The sequence below is a fragment of the Staurois parvus genome, unplaced genomic scaffold (genome assembly GCF_062004578.1).
Source record: "Staurois parvus isolate SC_StPar_1 unplaced genomic scaffold, SC_StPar_1.0 ptg000911l, whole genome shotgun sequence".
Lineage (NCBI taxonomy): Eukaryota > Metazoa > Chordata > Amphibia > Anura > Ranidae > Staurois > Staurois parvus.
The window spans coordinates 228,300-244,110 of NW_028318707.1; the positions used below are offsets into that span (position 1 = coordinate 228,300).

The 15,811-nt window shown below is 41.3% G+C and overlaps 1 protein-coding gene across 2 annotated transcripts in view; it reads right to left on the minus strand.

Annotated features, from left to right (window-relative positions):
* Positions 1 to 553: 553 nt before the first annotated feature.
* The window catches only part of RBM20 (RNA binding motif protein 20), a 320,520-nt gene continuing 305,262 nt past the window's right edge, over positions 554 to 15,811 (minus strand). For both annotated transcript variants that reach the window (XM_089656499.1, XM_089656500.1), the window contains exon 14: positions 554 to 5,116. In XM_089656499.1, coding sequence (XP_089512625.1) covers positions 5,003 to 5,116 — 114 coding nt within the window. In that variant the 3' untranslated portion in view covers positions 554 to 5,002. The remainder of the gene's footprint in view (positions 5,117 to 15,811) is intronic.

Consider the following 15,811-nt stretch of genomic DNA (forward strand, 5'->3'; position numbering starts at 1 on the left):
CTCCTACCACTCCATCCCCCACAGCCACTTCCTCCTGTACCTCTACCCCCTCCCTCCTAGATTGTAAGCTCGAAAGAGCAGGGCCCTCGAACCCCTCGTGTATTGTATTGTTACTGTATTGTCATGTTCTGTCCCCCACTTTAATGTACAGCGCTGAGCAAACCTTTTGGCGCTATATAAACACTGTATAATAACAATAATACCCTTATGGGGTATCATAAGGACAGTATGGGCAGGATGTGATTTAGAACACAGTGGTTCATAGTCATAAAAAAGTGTAACATGTAGTATCTGGCCAGTCTTGCTTCTTTCCTTGCGGTCATATGAACAGCCAGCACAGTACCAAACGGAAATGGATTAATGGTATAGTTAATAATTGGTATTAATATTAATGGTATACTGGGAGGTCCTGTCAGATGGGGTAATACAGAACATGCGCATGTTTACAAATACACACATGCCATGGCCCATGTACACAAACACATTTGTAAAGGTCATTTTTCCATGGCACTGCCGCAAACATCAGATTATAAATATAAACAGGCCAGCCAAATGCATGAAAATCCTCTTTATTAAAATAATCATTATCAAACTCCATTTAAAATACTTTGTGATGAAACAGAAGTGAAGAACACTTGTGACAGACTTCAATGTTCAAATGTTTATAAGCCATAATTTAAATAGACATGATTTTTATAAGCTTCAATAAATAATTTCTCTGGTCCAGTTCAAGTATCGTTTACCAATTGCAAGCCTCAATAAACCGAGGACAGAACATTCCCGAATAGCTATCCACAGGAACACTGCAGTAGTCAGCTGCACGCTTATCTGTGACCTACCTAGTTCCTGTAAAGATCAGATTGTAAAGATCCAGACTCTGCCCATTGTAGCAGCGAATTGCAATTAAACATACCTGTCACAAATACACTGTGGAAGCAGCTGGTCTTATGCACTGAGCTAATATTTATTCACATTACTGGTAGCTATTGACATGTCTATACAGTGATGTCATCGGTTTTTACATATCAATGCCAGGCCAGCCAAAAAAAATAACCGACTCCCTTGTCAACAAGTGACAGGTACACTTCATAAGGCTAATCATACAAGAGTCTGAATCCTCTCTCATTTTATTAGTCTTTGGTGCTTGCCCTTGCCCTGAGCAAATATATTTATTTACTAGATGAAAGAACTTTTAACATTTTAGTGAAGTATTTGTGAGACACCAAAAACCAACGATTTCTAAACTACCTTTCTTCACCTGATTGGTGTGACATCTTTTAGTAACACACTGCCCTCTAGTGTTTACAAGGAAATTAGGAAGTCATGCACTCTCCTCTGCTGTGTCTTTGGGTGTCTGAGGCACAATTCTGCTTAATTTTGTGAAATCGTATCACTGCATTTAAATGTTTTTATTGTAACATTCAGTACATGAAGAGGGATTATTTTTAAAGTCATCCCAGAAGACCCTGAGCTATCGAATCTCATGGGGTATAAATATATGGCTGATTTGTCTAGTGTTTCCATTCTGAGTAAAGAAAAAAACAAAAAAACTTGATTTAATCACAACCAGTTTCAACTATATGTGTATTGGGCTTCTTAAAGTGGTATTACGCCCAAAAGCAAACATTTATTATATTACAGCCATTACATCTAAGAATTAGTAAGCTGCATTAGTTTTTTTTCTAGGCTTTTTTCCCTTTATTTTCACCTGGTGATCTGGCCAGGAAGTCTGTTGTTTGTCAACAGGACAAGCTATTCTGTGGATGTAGCAGTTACAAGGTTGAGACAAACCATTTACCATTTTTAGGGGTGCTTACAATGATCAGTTTTTATTCATCTATGTAAAACCTGTATCCCAAAAAAAAAAGAAAACACTACTGTATCTGCTTTTAAAGCATTAGCTGAAGTTTGGCTTCAGTGTGTTATTGTATCTGCTAGTACATCCAAACATTCCCCTCCCCCCAGCCTGACAATGCTGCTGTCCAAAAGGTGTCCCCTGTGAGTGTAGGAACTCTAATACAGGAGGTGCGTTACTGATCAGATCTCCAGATGAAAACAGAGAGAAAAATCCTAAAAAAGAAAACTAATGCAGCCACCACATCAAAGAATTGGTAAGCTGCAATATATTAGATTTTTGGTTTTGGGTTTAATATTGCTTTAAGGATGTTCCTCTGATAATTTCTGGAGTTGTCAATATTTGTTGTTGGAGGCCTTTTCCACAACAGACTTGGCCTACCACCCAGATCACTTTAGAAACGGTGGAAGATCTTGTTTGAGAGACTTATAAACAGACTACTGAAAACTTCAAGAGATGAAATTTACCATCTCAACTTCCATGTTGAGAAATGTGAACCTTCAATGGCTCACATGGGCAGATTATCTACAGGGAAAGCCTAAAACAAACATTATTTGCCAAAAAGTCCAAAAAGCATTGGGGAAAGGACAATTCAATGAATTTCAGTGTCATCAAGCCGTCCCCCTTCATCAGGGCTTCAGAAACTTGCTTAAGTGCAGAGGTGCTGGATTTATTAGCTGTAAGAGATCCATAAATAAGCGTGGACTGCTTTACTTTCCATGGTTCTTGTAACTGCAAATACCGCGCATGCTTTGCTGCAATGCACCAGGTGTGCATAGGCCCTTATCTGGCCTGCATCTGCAAGTTGCATTTCTCTGGAAATAACAGGGGGTCATTAGAAAATGTATACAGCTCTGTAACTTGGTTGTAAAGCCCAGACATGAAATATGAGCAAAGCATATTCCTCTATAGTGTGTACCTGTCTCAATCCAGAGCCCTAAGTGTCATTTCTCTCTACTGTCTCATTCCTCTATCAGCAAAAGTCACTTCTGATGAGTTTTCCTGATGTCAACAGAAAAATGGTGACGGGGAGGGCACAGCCCATGATTGACAGCCTCAGCTTTGTTCCTGTTTGTAATGTGAAGGGGGGGGGGGGTGTCCCTTCCCTCCAATCAGCTCTCCCCACTAAGTATAACTTCAACTCTCCGCCCCCTGCTTTTCAGTGCTGAGAGATCCTGTGTAAATTCTGAATGGGTGCAGGGAACATATGACTGCAGGTAAATAGATACAACTTATGTAGGAAGATTTGTTTAATCTCCGTGCACCACCTGAGGCCAGTCACTTCACTGGGTATATGAGAGGGCTTATAACCACTTTAAATGTAATTGTATGTGCTAAGATAGGTGGTTTTAAGTTTTGTCAAGGATAAGGTTACCTCGATAGGGCTTTTCCTGGAAGAGCCATTTGATTGTGGGATGAGGAATTACTGAGGCTCTGGAAAATCCTTAGCGAAAATGTGAAAGGAAGTTCTCTCCTGAGGATTAAAAAGTTGTTTTCTCCATCAAGAACATATATAATATGAGTGCAAGCTCCTGGTGTAACAGTACAAAAATGCCATAAATACTCTGTGTTTTAGATTTTACATATAGATCCCAGTGAACCAGTTATTTAAAGCAGTAAAAAATAAAATAAAATTCACATTATAACATTTTGTTGCAATTTATACTATTCTATATACATAAGGACCAGTACAGTCAGTACTTCATGGTAATGCCAGGAAAAGCCTGTATTTGCCAAGCCAGACAGAATGAAACTAAAGCTAGGGAAACATACTGAGATATGACCCCTAAGAAATGGTAACAACTGCTTATGCACACTGTAATCCATGGCAGATCTGATCAATCATTGACTGTCCAGCTGCTAAGGAACTGGATGTACTGGCAGGTATGGCCTGGCTTCAACAGCTTTGTAAGAAGTGCCCCATTTGATCCAGCCATCTAAGGTTTCCAGCCAGTAAGAAGGCAATTTATCAACAGGTCAGTTCTGATAAGCCATACAAAATTCTCTCCATAGGTTTGATAGGATGTCAATTTCTCCTTGCTAGGCAACCTGGTACTAAACTATTATATTCTGGTTGTAACAGACTGCTGTACATTTTTGAATTTTTTTTTCTAAGAAAAGAGTCCCCTTTTCAGTGTTTTTCTGTTTTTGCAGCAGTAAAATTGGCACATAAAAGAGAAAAGAGACTACAAAATTTTGCTAGCACTGTCAGAATATTGTTAGTGGTGTAACACAGAGCAGCTATGAAAACCTGAGTCTCTGACATGTAAAACCCCAAATGTGTGATACATATTTCTATCTTGCACCAGGACTATGTGTTATATTGCAGGGAGACTATAGAGCTCGCCTCCATCAACCGGGAAGAGAGACACGGCCACAATATTAGCCGTCCTGGCCTTTTATAAGTAATAGTGGAGATGTACACACACTATGAACATCTGCACATAATTTTACATCACATCTAGTGCACTTGTACTCAGAGGTACTGGTCATAAGGTAATAATATATTTGAATTTAGCTAAACTCTGTAATAAAACAATAAAATCCCTGAGTCATTTTATAAAAGATCCATTGAGGCACAGCGTGCATTTACAGATCCAGTTACATCGGTGCTCATCTTAGCACTCCATATCCACCCTACACACACAGACCTCCAACTATAGTAAAGCTCACCCACTGTACAGACTAGTTTACCAATCCTATGCCTGTCAATCTGGCAAGATACCTTCCCCTAAATTTACCCAGTTAAAAGTCACTGAGGAATTGGTTGTATCATCGGATTATAATCAGAAGTGCGCAGAAAAGGAGCACTGATCCTGCTTGTCGGTCATTAAAACATGTACCTTATTGAGGACACTCTTCACATACAAGTGCTGGCTAGAAAGCCAGAAAAACTCCTTTACAGGTCACAAAGTCGTTCTCCAGTGAAGGGCTTCATGACTAAATTTAAGGGGGATCATTGGGGTACACGGATTTGGCTGTGCACCAGGTTTGTTCTAAACACATTGAAGTATGCAATGATTAACTCCTTGGGTTATCATCCCTCTGGCTCCTTTACCAAAACCCTTCCAGTCTTCACACAACCTGTAATGTCCTCCGCTGAGAATATCACACCATTCTCTTGTTCATCTTGTTCATTCCACATCTTCAAGGTCTGCTTTTCTCAAACTGAGGAACAATCCCCACATCATCCTGTTGTGGAACCAACTTCTCTGCTTCACTCTTTTCTGGACCTACTTCTGCCAACCGTGACAAGTAACTCTGGAGAAAAAGTGAAAACAGATTTTCTGTGACTATGTATATATATATTTTTACCATCAAACATTATTATTACGTGGTCACGTGTATCTTTTGCTGGATATATATATATATATATATATATATATATATATATATATATATATATAGACAGCGTGGTTTGCGCCATTAGATATAACTGCATTTACCTCTATGCAAAAGATCTGTCTACATAAAAGGTAATTGAAAATTATGTTCAACATTATTCCCTCCCTCTGTATCAGCAAAGCGAATAGCAAGTGTTACACTGATCTGTATCTGAAATGATTACTGGGAAGGAGCGTTGTGTGTGAGTGTGTATAAATGCTGCCAGGATAAAAAGCCTGGGGGATGGGGGGGTTGAAGACATTGACAATTTAGGACTTTCAGTAGAGAAATTTTAAGAATGGAGCCAGAGTTTTACATAAAATAAGCATAACACAATTTTGAAGCAATGCTTCTGAGTGTTTGCTGGCAGCTCAAAATAATTTTGCCATTCTGCTTGCTATCCCATCTACCATACCTGTGCAAAGACTCTGCTGTGGGCTCTTTGTTGCTTCCTTATTCATATCTCAACTCTCCAGCATTCTGTTGATAGCAGCTGTGAAAACTCTGTGTAAAAATGAACCTAATCTGTGCTTTACCTCTATTGTGGCAGGCTGGTGCTTGCCAAAATGTGAAATTATGCACAGCTTACTCGAACATCATGGCTGACTCAACTTTCCTGAAATACCTTCCTTCAGAGATACAACTTCTTTGCGCCTCCTGTCACTGCTGGCTCTGTCATTGGGCAGCCACTGATGATGTGTTACTCCAGTGTATGTGTACTGGAATTACATTGATGAGCACCAGGCTCCTTCCTCAGCATCTTACAGATCGCTGGAAATGAGCCAGGAATGTACACTCTGATTACAGTTCCACTTCAAATTACTTTTACAGGCATTCCCCAGGTTACAAAAAAGATCGGTTCTGTAGGTTTGTTCTTAAGTTGAATTTGTATGTAAGTTGGAACAGGTACATTTTTTATGTGTATCTCCATAAAAAAAATATTTTTTATATATTTTGGATAGCATAGGGAATAAATAACACCCCTGGAAGTTTTGCTCTCAGTGCCCCTGTTCAGAAGCTTTCACTTCACTTTCTGTCCCTGTGACAATTGGATTTTGACAATTTGGGTTTGTCATGGAAACAAAGATTGGTGATAAAGGTTCATTGGAGACACCTTTTTCCCATTATAACTCTTACAGGAGTAAATTTCCTTTCCTTGGGGTAGATTTCCTCTCACTTCCTGTTGTCTCCCTCCGTTTGTAAGTATAAGTCATATGTAAGTTGGATGTATGTAATTTGAGGACTGCCAGCTTCCTTTTTATACATCCTTTCCCCATTGCCTGGATTAATATAACTCTCCTTTTGACTAAACAAAATAATTAAAAGTCCCAGCAAGTCAGGAAACAGGAACAATTTAACTGTATCCTGGCATCCATCTATCTAAGGCTGCCCTGGTGCATGAGGCTCCGGTGTTTAGTTGTGGGCAGAAGGCACAGGTGCACTGTTCTGCCCTGCTGGCAGCTTGCAGACTGCATGCATTTCTGGCATTGCTCCCTGGGCCCATACTGCCCTAAATATTAGTAGCATTAAGTGCACCATTCAGCCGCAGCTGATGTAATGGAGTACCTGTGTCTTCCACCTACATTAAACTCTGGAGCCTCATGCTTCAAGGCTAAACGACCAGGGCATGGGGCCTAAGAACTAACTTGATCTTCAAAGTCTGAGTTTTCACACCTGCTCTCCAAGGATATCCAGAAATCTGTGAAAGGAGAGAGAGAGAGCAATAAAGTGCCTAGAAGTATTCATGCACAGGGACTGTTAAATGGGATAGCAAGAAGAATGGTATGGGTCACCTTAAACAGAGAGCGTCCATCGCAGTACCTTGTACAGTGAGAAGAAGCAATAACTCACATCATTTAGGAAAATACTAATGTATGACTTTCTGAAGAGTATGCGCCTAGTTAAGTAAACACAAACCTCTAGCCCAGCAATGGGCAAACTACGGCCCGCGGGCCGTATACGGCCCGGCGGACCTTTTAATCCGGCCCGCGGAGCTAGGCTCCCGCAAGGCCAGTGGTCGGCAAGCCGCGGCTCTATACAAACGTAGATGCGGCTCTCCTGTGTGCCGGGCGCCCGCTCCCCTCCCTCCTCTCGTCCTCTCCCCTCCCCTCCTCTCGGATGGCCGCCCCCCCTCTCGGATGGCCGCCCCCTCCCTCCTCTCGGGCGTCAGGACTCTGCAGCTGTCAGGATGTAGGCGGGGCAGCCAGGATGTAGGCGGGGCAGCGTGACGAGCTCTTCTCCTCTCACAGTCCGCCCTGAAGACCAGAACGGCGCGGGAATACGAGAGGAACGCGCGGAGGAAAGGTAAGTGAATTGACACAGGGGGGACTTACTATATGGGGGATGAATTACTATAGGGAGGACTTACTATATGGGGAATGAATTACTATATGGGGAATGAATTACTATATGGAGGACTTACTATATGGGGAATGAATTACTATATGGAGGACTTACTATATGGGGAATGACTTACTATATGGGGGACTTACTATATGGGGAATGACTTACTATATGGGGGACTTACTATATGGGGAATGACTTACTATATGGGGGACTTACTATATGGGGGACTTACTATATGGGGAATGACTTACTATATGGAGGACTTACTATATGGGGAATGAATTACTATATGGGGGATGAATTACTATATGGGGGACTTACTATATGGGGAATGAATTACTATATGGAGGACTTACTATATGGGGAATGACTTACTATATGGGGGACTTACTATATGGAGGACTTACTATATGGGGAATGAATTACTATATGGGGGATGAATTACTATATGGAGGACTTACTATATGGGGAATGAATTACTATATGGAGGACTTACTATATGGGGAATGAATTACTATATGGGGGACTTACTATATGGGGAATGAATTACTATATGGAGGACTTACTATATGGGGAATTAATTACTATATGGGGGATGAATTAATATGGGGGATGAATTAATATGGGGGATGAATTACTATGTGGGGGATGAATTACTATATGGGGGACTTACTATATGGGGAATGAATTACTATATGGGGGACTTACTATATGGGGAATGAACTACTATATGGGGGACTTACTATATGGGGAATGAATTACTATATGGGGGATGAATTAATATGGGGGATGAATTAATATGTGGGGGATGAATTACTATGGGGGATGAATTACTATATGGGGGATGAATTACTATATGGGGGATGAATTACTATATGGGGGATAAATTGCTATATGGGGGATGAATTACTATGGGGGACGAATTACTATATGGGGGACGAATTACTATATGGGGGACAAATTACTATATGGGGGATGAATTACTATATGGGGGATGAATTACTATGGGGGATGAATTACTATATGGGGGATTAATTACTATGCTTACTATGGGGGAATATTACTATACTTACTATGGATGACACATACACATCATTCATCTACTCTTGGTCCGGCCCCCGGGTCCAATATATGAACCCATTGCGGCCCTCAAGTCAAAAAGTTTGCCCACCCCTGCTCTAGCCGATACATTGTATAAGCAGGCACCATATTTCCTTCAGAGGACAGAGTTACTTTAAGCAAAACTTCTGAACTAGTTTTATATGAAAAGTTTAAAATGGCGTTCAATCCAATTTATTTATTTTTTTCATTTTGGGCAGATTGGGGAAGGCTTACTTAACACAGGAAATGAGAGAAAATCTCATCTAGGCATAAGATTTCCATAGAAACAGCTGGCTTCTTGGCTGTGAGTCAGTCCAGCTAAAAATAGCCATTCAGTCAAATAACATTCAGCAGAAAACATCATACCTTGCATGGCATTAGTACATAAGATATTTTAGAACTTCCTGGTCCTCTTTTAAGATTTTCACTATAATCTAATTATATGCTTAAAACCGTTTTGGAATGCTTGCTTGGCTGGGGCAGAAAAAGCTTTAGATACAGGCCGTTTCCAGATGACACGTAGTGACAAGAGTCTGATATCTTATGAAATGACACACCAGTGTGTAAAGGGAAACGGCCAAAACGTCTGAAGTCACCATGATATATGTCTGCTCATTTTAGACTTTGGCCGCTGCTGTGGTCTGCAGCTCTGAGCCTCATATTTTAGCCGGGGATAATGACAGCACAAAACAGAGACCTATTAAAAATGACAAGTGCACCAACTGTCTTGTAACATCTTGTCCTGGGGGAAAGCCCAGCCAGTGTCAGCCACTTAAACCCCTTTAAGTGAAAGCATCTGTCTTCGCTCTCACTAGCACTGAGCTTATGGATTTAATGAGAAACAACATTTCACAAGGTGGGATATCTCCGATTAACCAAGTGTATCACTACAGACTGGGCCTGCGGGAATACACAAAGCTTTTTGCCACTGGTATCATATATCTATCAATGGTGCCAGGCTCTTGATTCCTTGCGTCTTAACAACTCAAAACAATCACTGTACCGCCTGGCACATTAAGAGCCAACTCCCATAAATGATCAAAACCGCCTACAAAATAACCGTGCAATGCTGATTTAAAGTGCTTATTTGCCAAGCAGAGTGTGTATTATATGTGAAATGTTTCTGCTGCTTTCAACTGCAAGGTCAAGTGACAAAATAATATCCATGTGCTTCTTAGAGAACATTTAGGGGCAACAAAAAAGAAGCCTAGGAGGTTCCAACTTCACATTTCTGAGAAAGTTTATAAAAGCACTCCCAAAGTTTAATACCAAGCTCCTATTTTTTCCCATAGACCTTGCTGTCAGCTTAAATACTTTAAAGGAAATGGTCTCTAATCTCTTGCCAATCTCTGCTGTCCTCAAGCGCCACATTGGCTTCAAAATCCTCAGCATCTGACACTTCCAGGTGTGTTGGATGCCTGGTCCCTCCATGCCTTTTGTTGTTCCATCCACTGGACCCCACATCACTACAACATAATAGTGACAGGGATCAGCAGAAAGAACCACACAGCAGAACCATTGCATTTCTCCTGACTGCTACTGCGCCTGACTGCCAATGGATTCATGCCCATCTCCATTTAGTGTCATTAATGTAACAGCACAGCATGTATTACAAACTACTGCACTGGGGGGCTGATGTGCTGAAGGAAAATAGACTGCACTTTGCAAGTGCAGTTGCACTCATCTTCCACAGAGTTTAGTGAATGAGCTGAAGCTCTGCTGATTTCCATCATTTAATTGTGTGCAGGGCAAAGTGTTTTTTTCCTACTTTCCTTGCACCTAATTGAGTATTCGAAGCTTCACCACATTCACTGAGTTCTGAGGAAAATGAACGCAACTGCACTTGCAAAGTGCACCATCTATTTGCTGGCAGTAAATCAACCCCAATGTACAGTGTGGTTTATATCTTTTCCCAGACTGCTGGATGCTGTATTCAACATTCATACCAGAAAAAATGATAAATTGGTATTTTATCCTGTTCAACACACATATTCTTTTACTAATAGAGAATATATACAGTTGTGTTCAAAATAATAGCAGTGTGTTGAAAAACGTGAATAAAGCTCAAAATCCTTTTAATAGCTTTTATTTCCATCCACACAAATGGGGAACACGACACATTCTATTCCAAATCAAAACATGAAGAAAAATATATCAAATTTGTGTTGTTCCTCTAAAAAATTGAAGAAAAGTGAATATTAGACTGTTCAAAAAAATCGCAGTGTTTGTATTTTTCTTTACAAACTCAAACATTCACTATATAAACTGAAAAATGTTTGAAGATTTTGCTTTCCTTTGAATGACTTCATGAATATTTGGTTGTAGTCGCACTGTTTCTGAGAACTACTGTACATCTGTGTTGCATGGAGTCACCCAACTTCTGGCCCCTGTGATCAGGTATTCCAGCCCAGGATGATTGGACTACATTTCACAGTTCTTTTCTATTTCTTGGTTTTGCCTCAGAAACTGCATTTTTGATGTCACCCCACAAGTTTTCTATTGGATTAAGATCCGGGGATTGGGCTGGCCACTCCATAACGTCAATCTTATTGGTCTGGAACCAAGATGTTGCACGTTTACTGGTGTGTTTGGGGTCGTTATCTTGTTGGAACACCCATTTCAAGGGCATTTCCTCTTCAGCATAAGGCAGCATGACCTCTTCAAGTATTCTGATGTATTCAAACTGATCCATGATCCCTGGTATGCGATAAATAGGCCCAACACCGTAGTATGAGAAACATCCCCATATCATATTGCTTGCACCACCATGCTTCACTGTCTTCACAGTGTACTGTGGCTTGAATTCAGTGTTTGGGGGTCCTCTGACAAACTGTCTCCGGCCACTAGACCCAAAAAGAACAATTTTACTTTCATCAGTCCACAAAATGTTGCGCCATTTCTCTTTAGGCCAGTCAATGTGCTCTTTGGCAAATTGTACCCTCTTCAGCACGTCTTTTTTTCAACAGTGGGACTTTGCGGGGGCTTCTTGCAGATAGCTTGGCTTCACATAGGCGTCTTCTAATTGTAACAGTCCTCACAGGGAACTTTACACCTTCTTTCATCTTCCTGGAGCTGATTGTTGGCTGAGTCCGCGCCATTTTGGCTATTCTTCTATCCATTCCAATGGTAGTTTTTCACTTTCTTCCACGTCTTTCAGGTTTTGCTTGCCATTTTAAAGCATTTGCGATCATTTTAGCTGAGCAGCCGATCATTTTCTGCACTTCTTTATGTTTTCCCCTCTCCAATCAACTTTTTAATCAAGGTACGCTGTTCTTCTGAACAATGTCTGGAACGACCCATTTTCCTCAGAATTTCAGAGAGAAATGCACTGTAACCAGCATGTACAACATTTGCTGCCTTCCTTCCTTAAATAAGAGCAATAATTGCCACCTGTTTTTCAAAGAATGAATGACCTCACTAATAGAACTCCACACTGCTATTATTATGAACATGCCCCTTTCAATTAGTGATTCAATTACACAGAATCAGCAGCATGCATGTCATGACTGTTGGGTCTGTTGCATTTCTATTACTCTACTACACCTGCTAGTAAATTATTTGCCATGTAGAAATATCATTTCTACCAAAAACAGTGATTGATCAGGTTAGTGATGTCTGACTGCTATTATTTTGAACACAACTGTACACACACACACTGTATATGTACACACACCACACATCAGCTATAACCGGAAGACCACTGGCGGGTTAAGTCAGTGTTTCTCAACTCCAGTCCTCATGGACCCCCAACAGGTCATGTTTTCAGGATTTCCCTCAGATGAAACAGCTGTGGTAATTACTAAGGCAGTGAAACTGATCAAATCACCTGTGCAAAATAATGGAAATCCTGAAAACATGACCTGTTGGGGGTCCATGAGGACTGGAGTTGAGAAACACTGGGTTAAGTCAATAACATTCATTATCTCGTTATGATGGCACCTGAATTTCATGTGATATATTTGTCAGCAAGTAAATATGCTCTCCCTGAAATTGATGTTTTAAAGGCAGAAAAAAATGTGAATTGCAGTTTGTTGTGTATGGGGTTGTGTTGCCACAGACCAGTCAGGGTGCCCATGCTGATACATGTCCACCATCAAAAGCATCTACAATGGACACATGACCGTCAGAACTGGACCACGGAGCAATGTAAGATGATGGCCTGATTAGATGAATCACATTTTCTTTTACATCATGTGGATAAACAGGTGTGTGTGTGTCACCTTTGGAAGAGAAGGCAGCAGAATGCAGTATGGGAAGAAGGAAAGAAGGAGGCAGTGTGGTGCTTTGGGCTTTCTGTTGGATAACCTTGTGCCCTGCCATTCAAGTGGATGTCCCTTAACACGTATCACCTACCTAAACATTGTCGGTGGCCAAATACACCCCTTCATGGAAACGGTATTCCATGATGGCAGTGGCCTCTTTCAGCAGGATAATGGTCTCTGCCACACTGCAAAAACGGTTCAAGAATGATTTAAGGAACACAACAATGAGTTTGAGGTGTTAACTTTGCCTTCAAATTCTCCAGATCTTATTCCAATAGAGCTTCTGTGAGATGTACTAGAAAGTCCAATCCATGGAGGTCCCACCTCACAACTTACAAGACTTAAAAGAATCTGCTACTGACGGTTTGGTGCCGGACCCCATAGCATACCTCCAGAGGTCTAATAGAATCCATGCCGGAATAGGTCAGGGCCAGGGGCGGACTGACAACTCATGGGGCCCCTGGGCAATAGGGATCATGGGGCCCCCGTGTCCTTGCCCAAACTCAAAAATGCCTATGAAAAAGGTACCAGGGGCATCTCATGGGGCCCCCTACTGACCCTGGGCCCTTGGGCAGCGCCCGAGTTTCCAAATGGTCAATCCGCCCCTGGTCAGGGCTGTTTTGGCAGCAAAAGGAGGATCTACTCAATGTTAGGTGGCTGGTCATAAAGTTATGGCTGACCAGTGCATATATGTATATATAAAGACATTTACCATATAAAAATTAAATTTCCTGCTACATTTTGTCATTGAAATATTTAAAATGCCAGCGCAGTGAGGAGCAGCTGAACCATTTTACTTAATTAGTATAACACGCGGCAAACTGATTACAAGTTGGCAGAACATGAAAACAAAATGTTTAACACATGAAACATGCTGATGGTTCAGGGTTAGCTCAGGATGTGTTGGTTGTGTTCTGAAAGGTTATGACGTTCAGTGATACTCACAGATACACAATCATTGTAAAAGGATATTATCACAAATGTCCTTGGGCACTGTGTCCTTACAAGTGTAACTATCAATGTTTGCAATCTGTGTGCAGAGTTTTGGAAGAATGCCTACCCTTTCCTAAGCCCTTGAGCCTACCATGCTCATTTCTTCTAATACACCACCTTACAGAAAGACAATATAGACAGAATACATCTGTAAAGGCAGCTGTACTTGATTTTGTCTAAGGTCACTGGTGAAATGTGTTAAACATTAAAGCGGAGTTCCAGCCCCCAGCCCCACCGCCAAAATAACAATACATGTCAGCAGCTACAAATACTGTAGCTGCTGACTTTTAACATTAGGACACTTACCTGTCCAGGGATCTAGCGGTGTCCTTACCCCGAGGTGATTCTTCCAGCTGTCAGGTGCTGGCACCACCATCTTGAGTAAGGGAAACCGGCAGTGAAGCCTTGCAGTTTCACAGCCAGTTTCCTACTGTGCATGCGTGAAGCTCGCTGCACTTTGCAAATGGGCCGCAGTCCTCTGGGACCTGTGAAGTGTCCCAGAGGGCAGAGGGGGGGGGGGACGACTTATGGCTCTTTTGAAGCTGGAAATGGGAGCACAGGTACCCCCAGGCACTCCCCCAAAAAGTGCCAAATGTGGCAGCGGAGTGGGGGCAGATAAGCGGAGCTTCCACACTTGGGTGCAACTCCGCTTTAATATCCACTTGAGCTCTGGAAGGTTTTATCTCCTTCAAGACTAGGGCATATTTTGCTATTCAGCACTGTGCTATTTTAACTGGCAATTGTGCGGTCATGCAACACTGTATCCAAATGAAATTTATACCATTTTTGTCACACAAATAGAGCTTTCTTTGGGTGGTATTTGATCACCATTGAGTTTTTATTTTTTATGATATAAATGAAAAAAACCAACATTTTTGGAAAAAAAACTAATATTTTCCACTTTCTGTTTATAAAACATATTCAATAAAAAAAAAAAAACATTTTCTTTAAAAATTGAGGCCAAAATATATTCTGCTACATGTCTTTGGTAAATAAAATCCCAATAAGTGTATATTTAAATAGTTTTGTGTGAAAATTAGAGCGTCTACAATCTATGGTATATTCACTGGAATTTAAGCAGCTATGATAATTTACTGGTAGTGGCGGTGATCAGCGACTTAATAGTGGGACTGTGATAGTGTGTTGGGCAATATGGCACTAGCTGATGCTGGCTGGGAGGTACATCGATAATGATACAATAGTGTACACGGTCACTGTACTAATGACATTGGCTGGGAAGAAGTTGATATCTAGGGGCAACCAAAGGGTTAACTGAGTGCCTAGTAATGTGTGTAATATATACTGCTTTTACTAACCAATGTGGCTCTTTTTTCTCCTTGTAAACAGCCAGATAGATGATCTGTGTACACCCTGTGTTGTTTATAAACACGGGGCTCTGTGCTGTGATTGGACAATGCCAATCAGCAGGTCCCTGACCATAAATCACTGACCTGGACCTGCTGACAAAATCGTGTCCAACTGCAGCACGGGTCAGCAGTAGCAGGCGCGCGTGTATACAAGCCCAGACTCAGAATCAGGCTTGCTATGCTTATTTACATTGCTGTGCCTGCAGCTGCCACCCTGCACAGTAAATCTACTGTTACAGGGAGGCAAGTGGATATTAGCCGTACACATCAACAAGATAGGCCTATCCACACACAAACATAGGATGAGGAAGCTCGTGGAGAGACATAAACATAGCTTCGGGTCTTAGCATCAAGATCTAGGTAAGAATAAAGCTGTCAGCGGGAAGGTGGACTACACTAGGGGGGTGGGGACAAAAAGGTAAGGAAACTTTATTGTTGGGAATAAGTGTGTTAGGAAAATGTATATATGCACAAAGATCTTCCAAAAAATTGTGTTCAAGAAA